The sequence below is a fragment of the Mus caroli genome, unplaced genomic scaffold, assembly GCF_978045245.1.
Source record: "Mus caroli unplaced genomic scaffold, Mus_caroli_1 scaffold_3, whole genome shotgun sequence".
Taxonomy (NCBI): Eukaryota; Metazoa; Chordata; class Mammalia; order Rodentia; family Muridae; genus Mus; species Mus caroli.
The window spans coordinates 129,274,127-129,291,351 of record NW_028227258.1 but is presented as its reverse complement, the minus strand read 5'-3'; the positions used below and the strand labels follow the sequence as shown (position 1 = coordinate 129,291,351).

The window sequence follows — 17,225 nt, the reverse complement described above, 5'->3', positions numbered from 1 at the left end:
AGAGAAGTTCTATCGGAACTTAGCAATGATGAATGGTTTCCTCTGGATTTTCATCCAATCTACTGGCAAAGTCAGTCCAGGGAAGCCACTGAGTGGCCATCACATGAATAAATATCATCCTCAGGCTCCTCCCCAGGGCCTCAAAAGAATGCCTCAGTGTTTCAAATCGAAAGTAAACAGGCAATTTCTTGCCATAAGAAGCACTAACAGTTCTGCATTTAAAAAGCATAGAGGGGGAAAAAAGCAGAGAAGGAAGACACGGAAGCTTACTGCTAGGTGTCTGCTAGGGCTCTATTTATACACATTTTTACTTTTCAGTTATTGGTTTTTACTTATTATCATTATAATGCCACGGGTTGCAACTCTTTCCCTCTTAGCAATACTTTTGAACTTCCTGACAGGTGTTCAAAAGTATTTCCCTCTTAGCAATACTTTTGAACTTTCTTTCCCTCTTAGCAATACTTTTGAACTTCCTGCCTATCAACATCTGGACTGTGATGGATAGAACTGATGGAGTGGATAAAGTCCCATCAAATGTCCTACAAATTGTTCCCTAATGGTAAAGTGGAAAATTGTCAACTGTCCTCTAAAATAACTCCCCAGAGTTTGAAGTTACTTTTTATTCTAATGGCAAGATAAACTTGGGCCACAATATTCAACACAGTTCAGCAACATTCAAATAAAGTCAGACTTCTCATATTTGTACTAGTTGGGCTGTACTTGTGAAGTGACATGGAGGAGAGTATGGTGGGTCAGCATCCTGGCAATATCAGGTGCTACCGAAGGCCTGGAAAAGCATTATCACCAGCAGAAGAGTCATGAACCCTTGGTTCACAAGCTTGGAAGGGACTCTGAGGGGTTCACATCACTTGGTCAGTATGTGATACTTGGAGTGAGAAAGAAAATAGGAATGATCACTATACTATCAGCAATGTCCCAGCAGGCAATGCCACTGTCTGCAATGCCACTGTCAGCAATGTCCCAGCAGGCAATGCCACTGTCTGCAGTCTGGCCCAAAGAGGAATTCCCAATTTGTTTCTAGCAGTCTAGAAAATCCTGTTCTTCAAAATACACTTGAGCTGCTCAGACTACTAGAAAGTGTGTGACTTGTTTCTGTGTCCAGGAGTGGATGCCCCGATGCCTCCCAGTGCCTGCTGCCAACCTGGGGCTACTGCTCTGCCATAGGGAGTATTGACCATGAAGAGCAAAGCCTGAGGCCACTACAGTGGTCTTATCACCTTGTCCTTAAGAGCCAAGAAGCTTAGGTGACAGCTAAGTTTCAAGGGCTTGTAGTGACCTATGAACTTCAGGCATCTCCCAAACCAGGGAACTCTGCAGTGACAGAGTGGTCCAGTCTGCCTCTGGCACGTTTTTAATCATTAGTAGATGACTCCACAGTCTATATCTGCTTTCACCCAAAGTCTGGAAGCTACAATTGTTAGTGAAGTGAGTTATCAGTGAGCAACGGATATGAAAGTGTTGGGATCAGACTATTTTTGGGAAGACTCTGGAGGCAGGAAAGCTACAGAGGGGAGACAAATAGGGCAGTTTACTAAAATTTGAGCTGTGCAAAGTGTTATTTTGTAGTGTTTTGCCAACATTTTTCTAATTTTTAATGAATGCATCTTTTGAAATGACCACTAAGCGCCCAAACACCCACCAAGTAATCTGAAGAAATCTGTAGGAGGCCAACAGTTAAGTTAGATTTCTCCGCCAGTGGAGAAGGTCTGGCTATTGCTGAGTGTTGCATGTGTCTTCCTGCTGCTCTGTGCTGCTGGGTTACAAATGTGACCCTTCTGTCACTTACAATGTAAGGACGTGGACAGCGGGGGTGGGGTGTGTGTGCAGGGCGGGGGGGTTGTTATGGAACTCAGGAAACACTTCGACTTTAGGAAAAATGTATTTATCACGCTTAAGAAATACCATTTGAAATAGTAACAGTTTAAAGGAAATATCATTGTGCAAGGCAGTTAGAAAGCCAGGAAAACAGGATATTAAAACAAGTTTAACACAACTCATTAGAAATTGCAGAATCGCCAAGCTCCCTTTTGCAGGGAGAGCGCCCTGGGAACTTTGCTTCGCACTGAGATCCATGGGCTCCCAGAAAGCACACAAAGAAAATTGCATTTAACATATTTACATTCTATGCAAACACACCTCCCAAACCCTCTGCTAAGAAAAACTATTCTTATAACTTTTTTTATTTGGTCCACTGAGCTAACAACTCTGAGTTCTCAAGTCTTTTATCCCACCCTTCCCTACCCCCCAAGTTAGAAACTCGAGCAGCAAGCCAGAAGCCTGGCAAGGCATAAATAAGATATTAAAGTGCTTATGTACAATCCTAGAAAGGATTTCATTGGGAACAGCAAAAACTTCTAGTGCAAAAACTGCTTTCGCCAGCAAAGCTCTCTCTCTCTCTCTCTCTCTGAAAACAAAGGCTTACAGTCAATGTTAGAGTGGGCAAGAGGGAAGCAATGGCTGCCTTTATCAGGCTGAATGTGTACATTTGCCAGTGGCCCAAACTATGTTCAGTCTTGCAAAAGGGGTAGACAAAGACAGCCTGAGTTCACTGACTGTGGACAAATTGTCATGTTATGTCCCAAGAGTGTCCCTCAGATGTGCCACCAGCTGGGACAGGGACAATATAACTCAAAATACACTTGTAATTTGGAAGCGAGCGCAGTTACCTTATCTTGGTTTGTCCTGAGAATCTCAGTTCTTCTCTTGACCCCGACCTTTGCTTTGTGCTTTTGGGTCTGAACAGAGACTGGATCTGTAGAAATCAATTCCCTTGGCTTAAATGACCATGGCCTTTTGCCTCTCAGCTTTATCCTTTTAAAAAAATTTGTTTTGGAAATTCATAATAAAATAGTTTTGTCCCTTTTTAGTATAATAACACAGAAGACACGTTAGTATCCTTTATTATTCTTTTCTTCTTTTCCTTCAAGGATCCAAATTGAAAGCTCTCAGGAGGACATCCAAGTCACCGAGGTTGGCGGCCTGGAAGAGCTCTGGCTGGTCCATCAGCGACAGGGCAATCCTGAGGGCAGCCCAGATGTTCCCGGAGATGGCAGGGTGAGGGACTTGCTGCTGGTTCCTGCTCTTCCTCTGCAAGCTGAGGGCAGTGAGGAAGTTGCTGACTGCTTCTCTAAAGAGGGAGAAAAAGCACATCTTAAAATGCTGTGAACTCCAGAGTCAGCATACTAAAACAAATCAACAGATCAAGTTGTCTCCCTAGGTCTCTCCAGGCCTGCTGGGCTCCCTGGTGAGGGTCTCTAGCTATTTATTCTCCTGTGAGCACCCATTGTTAAATATAGTGGGCCAGAAAGAGAAAGCTAGAAAGGAGGCTAACACATCCACTGCTAAGTAGTGCATTTCCACCGCACCAGGAATGACCTGGAGATGTGATCTGTGTGCAGAAGAAATCTATGTACCCCATCTTTAAGAACAAAAACGTCCCCACCACCACCACCAAAGCAAAGTGATCTGAATTTGCCTGGTGGTGGCAGAAATAAGTGATTAAGTTTCATTATTAGACCACCTGGGCTTCAGTCCCAGCTGTTGAGCCTTAGGCAAATTTCTTTGCTGAAATCCAGTCCCTTTGTGAAGAATAGGGATAGCAGAAGTCATTTTAGAATTTTGCTGTGGAGTGCCTTGGAGCTAATTTCTGTAAAAGCTTTTATGTTAAGATCAATAGTTCTCTAAGTGTGGTCGGGGAGCCTGGGGCTTGTGAGGGCAAAAGATTTTCATTACAAAACCGAGGGAGGAACTTGACCCTTTCACTTTCATTGCTCACCTCCCCTGTTCCCCTCACCTGCTGACCTCCCCTGACACCTCCCCTGCTCACCTCCCCTGACACCTCCCCTGCTCACCTCCCCTGCTCACCTCATTACCTCCCCTGCTGATCTCCCCTGCTCACCTGCTCCCCTCCCCTGCTCACCTGCTTGCCTCCCCTGCTCCCCTCCCCTGCTCCCCTCCTCTGCTCCCCTCCCCTGTTCACTTGCTGACCTCACCTTCTCCCCTCTCCTGCTCCCCTCCCCTGCTCACCAGCTGACCTTCCCTGCTGACCTCCCCTGTTCACTTGCTAGCCTCTCCTGCTGACCTGCTCACCTCCCCTACTCACCTCCCCTGCTCACCTGCTTGCCTCCCCTCTCCCCTCCCCTGCTCCCCTCCCCTGTTCACTTGCTGACCTCCCCTGCTCACCTCACCTTCTCCCCTCTCCTGCTCCCCTCCCCTGCTCACTTCATCATCTCACCTGCTTGCCTCCCCATGCCTGGGAGCATGCATATGAGAGATAATCCAACAGACAGAATACAAAGGCTGGAAGAAACTGCTTCTAGTAAGCAAGGTGTTAAAGGAGTTTTCCAAAGCCCAACACAGTGATACCCTTCTTTCTCAGCACAGTTTGGTTTTGGAAAGTGATTATTTTCTTGTGAAGCATGTTATTTCTGATGACACACAATGTTTTATTACTTTCCAATGAATCTTTTAACATGCTCCAGTTCAATTTCTGATAGATAAAACTTACATTTTCCAAAGGCTTTGGCCATTTTATTGTTGGCAGGAAGTGTAAAGGGACCTGGGGGCAGGGGAAGGAGCTGGACCAGCTAAGTTCCTGGCTGCTCAGTGGCTTTGCAGCTTTTTGGGCCCCTGACTGTGCCAGGACATTTTAAACCCATCATTTAAAATGTTCCTCCTTAGTGTTATTAAGTTTTAAAAATAAACCCACATTTAAAAAATTTTTTTTCTTTTCCAACTCATTCTATCTGTACATCAAGTTTAGAACAAACTGTATACTTGTATGTTTTGCCAAGCAGTGGACCTGAAACCTTCCACAGCAGTTTTACCATGTCCCCATCGGGCCGTGTCCCTCTCCAAGGTTCTTTTTTCCTCAAATCACCAACATTAAACGTTTAACTCTTCATAGTTCACACAGAATCCCATGGATGCTGAGTCTCCATGCATCTTGCCTGAACCCAGGCATACCTCACCTGTAGGCACCCAGGTTGATGCAGCTGATCCCCAGGTTGTATCTGGAGCGGATGAAACCTGGCTGGATCTCCAGTGCTCTCGTGTAGGCCTCTACAGCTTCCTCACTGCGGTCTCCATTTGCCAAGGTTGCCCCAAGACGGTTCCATAGTGAGTAATCCTTATGACAAAGACCAGAGCTCTTTAATCTCCAGGAACACTGTGGTAGGGTTCCCACAACCCCCTGCAGGTGAAGCAAGCTGGCCGAATGCTTATTCAGTGCTCATGAACAGGGTCTGGAATGAGTTGAATTACTAACAATTCTCCTGGGTTAACTTGGTAAGAAAAAGATCTTTTTTTCTTCAAAGGGCTGTGGTCATTTAATATCTTGCAATGAACCTTTCTATTTTAGGCATTTTGGTATGGACAGTTGTAGTGGTGTATTCGTGTCTACTTGAACTCGCTAGTGGCAGAGGTAAAATGTAGAAGGAATGTACAAAGCTTCACTCATAAAAGCTTGCTTGTTACCAAAAAAACCAAAAAACCCCCAGCAGTGCTGGAATTTCTTACCTCTGGCCGAACTGTTAAGGCAGCATTAAATGCATCGATTGCTCTATTGAACTCTCCACTCAGGTGGAACAGAACTCCCAGACCTGTCTGCAGGTCTGGGTCAATCATGTCGCCATTTTGGTGGGCAGCTTCCAGGTACAACTCCTTCACTCCTTCCAGAACAGAGCTATGAAAGGAGAATCTGATTCAGTGCCCAGGAAAATGGAAGCCCTGGGGCTGGAGTTACAGGCAGTTATGCAGTATTTGATATGCTTGCTGGGCCTTTGGAAGAAAACTATGGTCTCTTAACCTCTAAGCCATCCCTCTTGCTCCAAATTGAAAGTTTTCTTTAAAAAGTTTAGGAGCTGCGGTGACAACTCAATGACTAAGAGCACTTAATGCTCTTGTAGGAGACCTGTGTATGTTTCCTGGCACCCATATAGCAGCCAACAGTGATCTGTAACTACAGTCCCAGGGGCATGACACCATCTTCTGGCCACTGCAGGCACCAGGCATGCACTGGGTACACAGGTCTATGTTTAGGCAAAATGTCCATTTCCATAGAAATCTTAAAAAATGCACATATATCTTAGTTTAATGAGAGGACTATTAATACTGTATTATAAAAACATTGCCAATAGTCATGAATATGCAATAAAGTACACATACAAGCCACATTAAGGTTCTCATGGGATGAGCACTGTGGCCCATGTGTTCAAAGATCGGTGTTTGATCTTTGAAGCTAAGCTGACCAAGGATTCAATGAGAAGGAGTTAGTATTGGGATTCATTGCTAAAATTTAGGACACAGATTTCCTTTGACAAGGGACTTAGGTCTATGTACCCCTAGTTCTCAGAGTACTGGTATTAACTCCTAATCACTTGGCTTTGAAATTCAGTCGGTGGGTAAATGTCTATGAGTGGCCATCATGCTGGTTATTATGTTTAAAGGACAACTTCTGAGGTTTCGAGATGTGTTCTCCCCCAAAACACCAGCCTGTAACTGTGTGGCAAGGTGGCAGAACCTTGTAAACTGGGCCTGATCGTAGGAAGTTAGGTCATGGGAGCAGTGTGGGAAGGAGATAAGGGGAACCTTGACACTCCCCTTGCTTCCCAGCCACCAAGAGGAGCTATCTCGTGGACTCTGTGCCTTTGCTTTGATGCCTCACTACATCACATGTTTTAAAGCAATAGGCTAACGGACCACTGTCTAACTCTTTAAGAATGTGAGCTAAGATAAACCTTTCATCATCACAAGATGCTTATTTCAGTTATTCTGTCACAGTGCATAGAAGGATTCCACATCGTGAGGACAACCTGTCAACTGGGGATTTAGACATCCGCCGTGTGAGGCCTGGAGAGCCTTTCTTGTTCTTCACAAGGTACTTGTATTTTGGGTTTTGCTTAATCCAGTTCTTCAGTGCCTCACAAGCATCCTGCTGGTGGCTGGTGTTGGTGTAACTTACAGCCAAGGCCATCAGAGCCTTCAAGTTGTTGGGTTGCAACTCCAGGCACCTCGAGAGAAGGCAAACACCAATGGTTACAGAGAGGTATTCTATACAGCCTTGAAACCTTTATTAATTAAAACTTGCAGAAGTTAAGTTTATTTATGGCAAGTCACTGGAAAGTACTTTATTTCTTCAAATGAAAACCCAGACCAAAGAGTGTTTTTAAAAGAGGTTAAAACATCCTCATGACAGCAGGATTTGTAATTTTCGTTTTTAAAAATACTTATTGCATTTTATGTGTATTCTGTGGTTCTGTGTACCATGTTTGAGCCTGGTGCCCATGGAATGCGGAAGAGGGCACTGGATTCCTGGAAATGGAGTTATTGATGGTTGTGAACTACCATGCGAGTACTGGGAACTGATCCAGAATCCTCTGCAGCAGCAGCCAGTGCTATTAAACACCAAGCCCATTTTTCCAGCTCTGGCTGTGTTAGTGAGCTTTTCTAAAGCTGCAAGAAGTGTGGTTGCTGTATCCATATTATCTTAACTCCCATAATTGGACTTGAACAAAATTTTGAAGCATGGAGATGGAAGGCTGGACAGCATTTTGCAGAGGAGAGGGTGATATCTTTGATTCTAGACTAATGCAGGTGTATAGATATCCCAGGTTATTGTTCTCCCCTGAATCCCTTTCTACTGGCCTCTAACAGGACTTTTCAAACTTAGAAGTGCAAAATAGAGACTATGCCCATTCCAACACTGGGGGCTGCAGTGGATCTCAGGTGGGAAGGTCTGACAAGCCCAAGATGATGGAGATGCTGGGAGACGCACGTGCCCAAACTCTGAGCGAGCATCAGGATCCCCTTGGAGATTTTCGTGCTAATGATCAGGGTTTCAGCCCTAAGCAAGTCAATCGTTATTTCTAAGAGTGTCTAAGACATCTTACAAAAGAATCCCAATGTGCTTTGCATGCAGGTTTAGAAATGATCAGTCCAGAGGCTGCAGCTCTGAGTAATCTAGAATTGCTTCCTGGGATGGGGGTTTAAGTCTTATCTCTGTTTCACATGATCTAAGAGGCCTTGGCATTCCCTCATTTCCATTGTCTCTCAGGAAAAGACTCTCAAGGAAAACACAATCAATGCCCCAGTCAACTTTTGAAGGGAAATTCTCAGTGGTTTGGGAAAATTAGCTCATCAGAGGTATGTAGGCGTGGCACTTGGCAACTCAGCACAAGCCTTAGACAAATTCTAAGAGCCCACAGGCAACATTCCACCTGTCCCCAAGTACAGCAATTTCGAACTTAGCTTCATGTACCTCTGGAGGGCGACAATAGCTGCCTGCTCATTTTCATTCTCAGCCTGGGTTATACCAAGAAACTGCCATGCCTGTGAGAACAAGACAAAACAGAAAACCAACCAACCAACCAAAAACCCCAACCAAACCAACACAAGAAAACAGACAAACAGACAAACACAAAACAGACTGTTACCATTGCAGAATGAAGCAGGCTTGCTTGCTATTTTAGTTAGTTTAGCTGTGATCCCCTGTGGGGAGCACATTTCATTACAGGGAAGCTACCTGAGGGGAGGACCAGCCACACCCTCCCAGCTCTACTCTCTGACCCCGGACTTTATTTACTCAGCCCTCCAGATGAGGCACAAAGGTGTCTTCTTAACCCCTGCTCATTTCCCCAACTCTTCAGCATTGTATGCCAGGACATAGTGTGGTTTTGAGGACAGAGTAGACATCCCATAAACGTTGGGAAAGTAAATCAGGGGTGATACATGGTGTGACTGGGGACCCTGATAAAAGCCATATTCCTTCCTAAATACCACGGGGTGAGCCTCATGTTTGCCATTTTTTTTTTAAGGCTGGATGGTCCCGTGAGTCCCTGACTGGCCATGACCTCTCAATGTAGAACAGGCTGGCCTAGAACTCAGAGTTCTGCCTGCCTCTGCTCCACCCCTGTGCTGGAATGAAAGGTGTGTACCACATTGCTATCTCTGTGTTTTCTGTCTTTAGTTTTTATCTTCAGGGGCTCTGGGTCTCAAAGACGAGAAGCTCAGTTAGAAAGTAGGCAATGTATCGCTTTCTAACCCAAGGGAATTGTTGTAAACCTTGCTGACCATGCACCCTGCAGCGCCCCCATCTCATTCTGACCCCTTAGCACACACAGGCACTATCCCAGTCTGGACAGAGGGAAGGGCAATGCCACCTCAGCGTCTCCAGGGTCCTGAAGAATTGCAGCTTCCATGAACAGGATGGTGACAGGCAGGTCCCCTTCCTTCAACCTTTTTAAGCCTTCTTCAAATGCTCCAGGCCAGTCCTTGAAGGGATTTTCAGTGTGAAAGTAATATCCCTGTGACACAGAAGAGGCCGCAGCATGACTGATCCACGTCCTCCTCCTTACATCAAGTAAATCCCTCAACGACTTGTTGCCTCAGGGGGCTATAGGTGCCTCTACTGAAATTAAATCTTTTAAAAAGATCGAACAAAATATGTAAACACTCATCTAGTATTTTCTATGCATGTGCCAATTAGGCAAAAGGCTCATACCCAGTCTTGAAATTAAGCCCTGCTTGGTTTTGGACTGTGGTCATCCTGTGATTCTAAATTGATTTAGATAGCTATGTTAAATTTATCTAACCAATCTGATTGGTGGACATTTTGATTACTTAAAAAAAAAAATGAGAGTGTCATGGTGACTCATACCTAGAAATTCTGAACACCGGAGGTAGGCAGGAGGATCACCCTGTGTTTGCTGGCAGCCTGGGCTACATAGTAAGCTCCAGCTCAGCCTGGGCTACAAAATAAACCACTGTCTCAAAGGTTATTTTATTTTCACATAAAGCTACAGTGAAACTTCATGCTGCAGGTTTTGTTTGCATTTGTGTTTTACTTTATGCTAGACTGGAGGAGGGATGCTTTAGAGAAAGCCCATGGACTGTCTTTAGAGCTTATGGATGCAGCTGATTTGCTTTTGGGTTAAAATATCTCCTGTAATATTTGAGACTATCATTTGTTGCTGATTTGCTTGCACTCATTCTCATAAAATCCCTTTTATTTAAGTGATACAAACACACCTGTTGAAGATGTACCATGGTGGTCTTCATCTTCCATAGGTGCTCAGAAAGGAAAAACACTGTCAAAAGTAAGAAGATCTGCCTGGTACCCATGATGATGGGTTCCCATGGTGATGGGCTGAGTCAGTGCTCAAGTGTGTGGATTATAGCCTAGGGTCTGGTGAGCCACACTGTCTCCCTTACTTAGATTGGATATATACTTTGTGTGCAGTTAGTTTAAAAATTCTATGTTTTGAGATTTACCCAAACTCTTGAGAGTCAGAGACCACTGTAAATAGACATTTTGAATAGCACGGTTGACTCTAGATTCCTTAAAATCAGTGTTCAAGGTATCCTCTACCTAGGGCAAAGCACATGCTACGCAAATATTTGCTACACTGAGTAAAATGTCAGAACCATTATCCAGGACTGAATACTATTAAGACTTAATTCATATCCCTAAACCATGAGGTAAATTTAGTCAATAAATATGTGTGTGTATGTACATGTCTCTATGTACACATGTATATTTGAGTATTCACAAGTGTATGTATGTATACATGTATGCATTTTTATGAGAGCACATGTGATTTTTTTTCTGTCTTTCAGGGTACTTGCTATTATAAATGAAATTAATTCTAATTAAATTCTAAATTAAAAATACTAAGTGCTTTTAAAGGCAGAGATCTCAAGGAAGTTGGAACTTAATGGGCAATCTGGCTGGTGGTTCACTGCACCTCCCTATTTTCCAGGGCTCTTATCAGGGGAGTATCTTTGTATAACCCTTTGGGCTCTACTGGGTTGTATGAAGACCATTGTTTGTACCAAGTGTCTTTGCAGATAGTACAATAACACCATAAAGCCTGAACCTTCTGTGTTTTATTTAACCAGGACAGATGATTGGCAATGAGCTACTGTGGGGTTAGCCCAATTCTTGTACAACTCCCTCTGAAAGTTCTGTACCTGACCACAGGGCAGGTTTTGGGCAGGTGGCAAACTGTGGGGACAGTGATAAACAGGGACATTTCATTTTGAGGAAGCTACCCTCAAACACCAGAGTGACCCATTTCCCATCAATTACAGTTTCATCTAGGTCATATTGACATCAAACTACCTCTAATTCTTAGTTTTGTCTTATTTTTTAAACAAAGTAGTTACTCTACGGTCCATAGCATGTGATCTGATGAGTCTGAGGGCCCCTGCTAGCATTTGAGGACGGATTGCATTACCTTCTCACTGGCTGAGACGGTGACTTGGTTCTGAGCTTCCTGGTTCTCGGATATCCAGTTCCTCCGGGCCATTTCCTCCCATTCTGCCTGCATCTTATCCCAGAACTCTGTATCCGACTAAGAAGCAGGAGAAATAGAGAGAAACGGACTGAGAATCACACTGTGTTTGCGTTTTTCTAGAGATATGGTTTCCCTTGTAGATCAAGTGGGAGGAAGAGGAGGAGTATTTAGGTGGGTGGGCAGAGGCTCAGCAGCACTTGAATCTTCTGCAGGGTCCCCAGTGGTTAAAGAGGATCAGCTCTGACTTTTGGTTTGTTTGTTTGAGACAGGGTCTCCTGTACTGCCGGCTGGCGTCAAACTTACCATGGAACTGAGAAGGACTTTGAATCCTCCTATCTCCAACTCCCAAGTGTTGAGAGTGTGTGCACTACATTGGGTTTTTGTGGTGCTGGGGATCAAACTAAGGGATTTGCACATTCTGGGCAAGCACTCTACCAACTGAGCCACATTCCCAGCCCCAGCTGTGATTTTTCTCAGCGGAAAAGTCATCAGGAACACTGTCTATACCAATAAATCAGCTAACAATTCACCACGGTTGCTCCTCAGTTGTTTATGGTGTTATCACTAAATAAATCTACAGCAAGCTGATGATACTATAAACAGACGTTAATGAATTAATGAGCCTAACCTACTGAGCACTGTGCCTTAATGACACAGCCCACTGCAAAGTACTGGGTGTATACTTTTGCAGTTGGGTGCTTGACTGGTGAGTGCTACCCAGCATTGGGGGGGGGGGGAGGAGGAAGGGCAGAGCCATACTGCATATTGACAGTCTAGGTGAAGGTCAAAATTGGAAGTTCAATTTCTATTGAGTGAATGCCACTTATACACCATTGTGAAATTAAACTATATTATATTAAGCTATCCTAAGTTGGGCACCCCTGCACTTTGAGATAGTTTCAAATGTAGTAGCAGATGTAGTTTAAGACGGGAGGCCTGAACTTGAGTTGCTCCTAGAATATAAAGATTTGGAGCAGCTCTCTTGGGCTGCCTAGGCAGGGACTTAGGTAGCTCTGGGTACAAACCAGGAGAATTGATCTTACTGTGTGCAGAGCACCATACAAGGAGGGCAGGGAGCCTGAGTTTATTGCTCTGGTGAGGGAGTCACAGGATTTCAGTTCCTTTCGCTTTCAAGGCCATTGACTCTTGGTGCAGGACAGGAGAATCTCACGTTTGCCTATGCATCTTTGTCGTTTCTGTAGAAAGGTTCTGTATGTCAGTAAGTATTGTTTTCCCTTTAACTTTCTTATTCATGCCCTATCAGGAAAGCCAGGGCATTCACCCTCTTACTTCATGAAGGGCAGTGTGGGCTCCTCAACTCAGGTAGAACTGTCTGTATGAGCTGCCCCTCAGGTTGGCTTCAGTGTTACTAAGCCTGAAGAGAATACTTCAGTTATCCAGAGCAAGTAGAAAGGAATGAGTCTCTCAAAAGATCCAGGAGCCATGAAAGCGAGAGTGGTACTTCTCAGGGGTAGAGAAAGATGGAGGCTTGTGGGTTCTGGCTTGAAGAATGCTGGTGCACACCTTCTGATAAGTTCCTGGCCTACCTATTTCACCTCAGAATCATGAATAAAGGAAGTGGGGTACAGTGGTTAGAACCCCGATTCTCACTGGCAGGGAAACAGAATGATGCTGAACTTCTAGGGATCACCTAGGACCCCATGGCTGCTAACAGCAGGAAGGTTAATAGTCCCTAGCACTGTGTTAGCTGCTCATGGCGGTGACCATCTGTGTCGCTTTCCAGATGCTGGGAAGGCATCTTGTTTTCTTTAAACCATAAGAAGCCGTTGGAGGTATTCCTTGGGCACCTCAGTCTAGAGCTGAGAATTTTCTGCGATGAGTATGGTTTTCTCAAACAGCTTTAGAACCTTAAGTCTGGTGACTTGCTGAAGTAGCCCTGGTTGAGGGCAACCTCCTTTCCATCCTGCTGGCCTGCCAGGGCAGTACCAACCTGACCTGAGAGTTCTTCTTCAAAGTTGCCTAAATACAACATATTTATCTTGAACCCAAGCATTTAAGGAATAAGAGTCAGGCAGTATGATGTACTCCAAGTTACTGAATAAGCAGGAGGTCTTTGTGTCCTGTCAGTTCTGGACCAGTCATTCCTACGACAGAAACGGGTTCTGCCTTGCAGAGGCCTTCCCTCAAGATAGCAGCAGGTAGACTGGTAATGTCTGAGATGTAAGCAAAGGGAACAATGTACACGCTAAGGTTGGGGATGAAAGGAAAAATTTCCTTATAAGGTATCTTCCTAGTAGACACCAAGATGTGTGAACAGGAGAATCTCAAACAGCAGCAGCCCTGGGAAACATGAGGCAGCACACTGGAATATTAACAAGGGATGGAGAGGCTGAAGGAGGGAGGGGTCCTTGTTTCAAACTTTGTATTTTCTGAATTTTCTGTGATGAGTATGGTTTTCTTTTGCAACTAATTAGTAACATGAAACAACAAAGCCCCGAGATAAATTTCTTTCCCTCTTTTAAGCCCTGCTAAGCCTGATCATGATCAAATACTGACAAGTATGGAGAAAACATCTCAAAGACGCAGGTTCCATCAGTCTGTGGAAAAGAAGAGCCCACCAAGGGAACCTTGCGATGTTGATCTGACTCCCATCATCCAGCCGTTTGAGAGGTTAGTGTCTTCACATCCCTAGAAAGTCAGCCACTTACCCTCTCGAGAGTCCTTGGGACTTGAAGCCCTCTCTAACCTGAATGGAAGCTAGAGGGCTTCCATAGGGTGTACAGTTGGGTCACCTTTCCCATATTCCACACTAGAGGAGTACATGTGTAAATCCTACCGCCTTAGGAAACAGAACTTCAGGTGAGATGGGGCTGCTGGCTCCCGCTTAATGAGATTCAGCAAGATTTACTGTTTCCACTTAAACTAAGTCACAGCAGACTAATTAAGCTGCAGAGCACAGTTTTCATTTAATTACAGAATACTTTTAGCGTCATCAATTTCCACTCAGTCTTAGAACCCAGACTTCACTGCCATAGCTGCAATTAACGCAGCTCTCTGCCCTGTTTTTAATGAAGTTGAGAAAAACCTCCAATGTATTTGAATTTTAAACATTTTAGACATGACCAAGGGATTTTATTTACTGGTAATTTCCTTAGCTGTTCTCTGCTCTTAGTAGACCATTTTTCAGAATAGATATACAACAAATGCATCTGCTTATACCAGGTAGTGGTTTGAAGAATGGCTCCTACTGGCTCCTATTAATGGTTTCCAGTTGGTGAAAACATTAGGAGGTATGGTCTTGTTGGAGGAGGTGTGTCACTAGGGGTATGGGCTTTGAGGTTTCAAAAAGCCCATCTCATTCCCAGTTAGCTTTCTTTGCCTCTTGCTTGTGGATCAATATGTAAGCTCTCAGCTACTGCTGTGGCGCCATGCCTGCCTGCCTAACACTACGTTCCCTTCTGTGATGGTTAGCCCTTTGAAGCTATAAGCCCCCAAATAAACAATTCTATAAGCTGTCTTGATCATGGTGTCTTGTCATAACAATTGAAAAGCTGTTAAGACCCACTAGAAGTGAGTAAATTTTTAGAATTTGTTTCCATTTTAATGACAGCCTTCTAATCATATCTACAGAATATATTCAAAGCCAACCTGGGATAAACAATATAGTGATTAGGAAAACAGAGGTTCTTTCTGACAGACATGGGGTCAACTCTTTACTCCATGTATGACTGTCTGCAAGTCCTCTCTGGGTATTGTCTTCTTTATTCTTGAAATGAAGATACAATAGAAATTTGGGTGAATTGTTCTGATGAGAAAATGAGAATGATGTCAATGATTTGAGTAGATGTTTGTGGATGCCAGCCACAGATGGGAGTTCTATGTTACAGGCCCACCCCCAAGGCTCAGGGATTATATAGGAGGAGGGGGTGAAAAGACTGTAAGAGACAGAAGTTGGAGAGGACTGGAGTGAAGCACTATATTTTGGACATGATGGAGGCACTGAACCTACAAACCCATGGCAACTGTGGTAGACTGCATAAGATCAAGCTATCCAGCACTCCAGCATGAAGGAAGCAGAGGCTCACCGGCCTCAGCTCCTAACGGAGGAGCTGTGAAGAGTTGACGGCTGCTGGGGGTTCAAGAGTTAGTATTCATTAGGGGTATGGTACCTAGTAGGCAGACCATGTTCCAGGGGATGACCCTGTACTTATCAGTATATGAACAGCATAAACTAGAAGCAGTGGGCTATTTAAAAAGAAAGAGAGCTCCCAGAGTTGGAAAAGATTGATGGGTTATAGAGAGGAAGGAAGGCTAATAGTATCCAAATACATTGGATGTATGTATAAAATTCTCAAAATAATGTAAATATTATAATAAAAGTATTTGTTGTATTTTTATATCATTGAGGGTGACAGAAAGTGCAATAAGATCTTTTTTATGAGCCCAGAATTCCATTCTCTTTGGTATAGTGGTGTGCTGATTTAATGTCCTGTAAATACCTATTTCTCTTCTAGACACCTCTCTTCTTTCCATTTAAATCTCTGTGTTCCACCTAATTATTCAAGAACTAAGAGCAAGGCTAAGAAAATTACAGCAGAGCCTCTTGGGCGGGCTGTTAAGTAGCAATTAAAGCCATGTTTATGAATAGCATTATAAACACTGGATATTGTGTAACGTTCCCTGGTGCTGGGCAAACCGGCTGCAGGGAACATGGCTGCAGATGAGAGTGCGGGCAGCAATGCTTTAAAGGGATGCAATTGGGAGGAATTTGCTCCATAGTCTTTTCTTGTACTTTTCAGAATATCCCATTTTTTTTTAATTGCTAGCAAGCATTTTATTTTGGTGATAATTGATAATTTTTTTTTAAAAAGAAAGCTTAATTGTTTCAATTCTATTCCAGTGTCTTCAGTGACTTCAGAGTGTGTCAGCCCTCCCCCCCCTTTGATGTGGTACACGTGTGCAAGGCTTGTGTATACATATGTGTGGTGTATGTGTGTTTGTATACATAAGTATGGTGTATGTGTGTTGTGTATACATCTATATGTTATGTGTTGTATATACATATATTTGTGCGCTTGTTGTGTATACATATGTATGCTGTAGACTGTATTGTATATACATATGTATGGTGTGTGTTATGTATACATATGAATGCTGTAGACTGTGTTTATCTGTATATATGTGATCTATCTACCTATCTATCTATCTATCTATCTATCTATCTATCTATCTATCTGTATGTATGTATGGTATACGTGTGCTGTGTGTACATGTGCCAATGTGGGAGTCAGAGGCTGATTAATTTCCATTGTCTTCCTTTCTCAGTTTCTGTCAGCCTTATTTTGGAGGATAGTGTTTCTTACTTGCTCAGCTAGGCTGGCTGGCCAGAGAGCTCTAAAGATCCCACACCCCTGACTCCCTGGCACTAGGATCACAGGCGAGTTGTGGTACCCAGGTTCCCATTGTTCTGAGGACCTCTCAGGTTCTCCTGCTTGACTGACAGGCAAGTTACTGACTGAGCCATTTATCTAGGCTCTGGATCAATTCTATACCTCTGAATTCTTTCTGCTTAGACATTCTATGCTGATGGCTTGAGATATGTGCTGTGCGTGTGTGTATGCACTATATGTATATGAATATATGTGTACCTGTATATGAACATATGTGTGCTCATGCTTATATGTATGTATCCATATATGTGGCAAGCGTGTGTGTTCACAGTTTTTGGAATTCAGCTTAAAAATTGCTTCAATTGAGACCCAGAATGTGGAGGTGGGAATGAAAATATATCTTGCCTACTTTTGAGAAGACAAATCATTTGATAGTACTTAGCTTTTCAATAGCAACCCGTTATTCAAAATAGCCTTTGCAAATATATATAATTATGTATGCAGAATGGACAAAGAACATGAAAAAGTTACTATTTAGTGTACTGGCATTTCTCAGCAG

At 43.7% G+C, this 17,225-nt stretch overlaps 1 protein-coding gene across 13 annotated transcripts in view; it reads right to left on the bottom strand.

Annotated features, from left to right (window-relative positions):
- Positions 1-2,256: 2,256 nt before the first annotated feature.
- The window catches only part of Pex5l (peroxisomal biogenesis factor 5 like), a 198,765-nt gene continuing 183,796 nt past the window's right edge, over positions 2,257-17,225 (bottom strand). For all 13 annotated transcript variants that reach the window (XM_029475056.2, XM_029475058.2, XM_085835966.1 and 10 more), the window contains 7 exons: positions 11,256-11,372; positions 9,180-9,323; positions 8,279-8,349; positions 6,834-7,031; positions 5,539-5,704; positions 4,992-5,149; positions 2,257-3,148 (listed from right to left, as the gene is read on the bottom strand). In XM_029475056.2, coding sequence (XP_029330916.1) covers positions 2,944-3,148; positions 4,992-5,149; positions 5,539-5,704; positions 6,834-7,031; positions 8,279-8,349; positions 9,180-9,323; positions 11,256-11,372 — 1,059 coding nt within the window. In that variant the 3' untranslated portion in view covers positions 2,257-2,943. The remainder of the gene's footprint in view (positions 3,149-4,991; positions 5,150-5,538; positions 5,705-6,833; positions 7,032-8,278; positions 8,350-9,179; positions 9,324-11,255; positions 11,373-17,225) is intronic.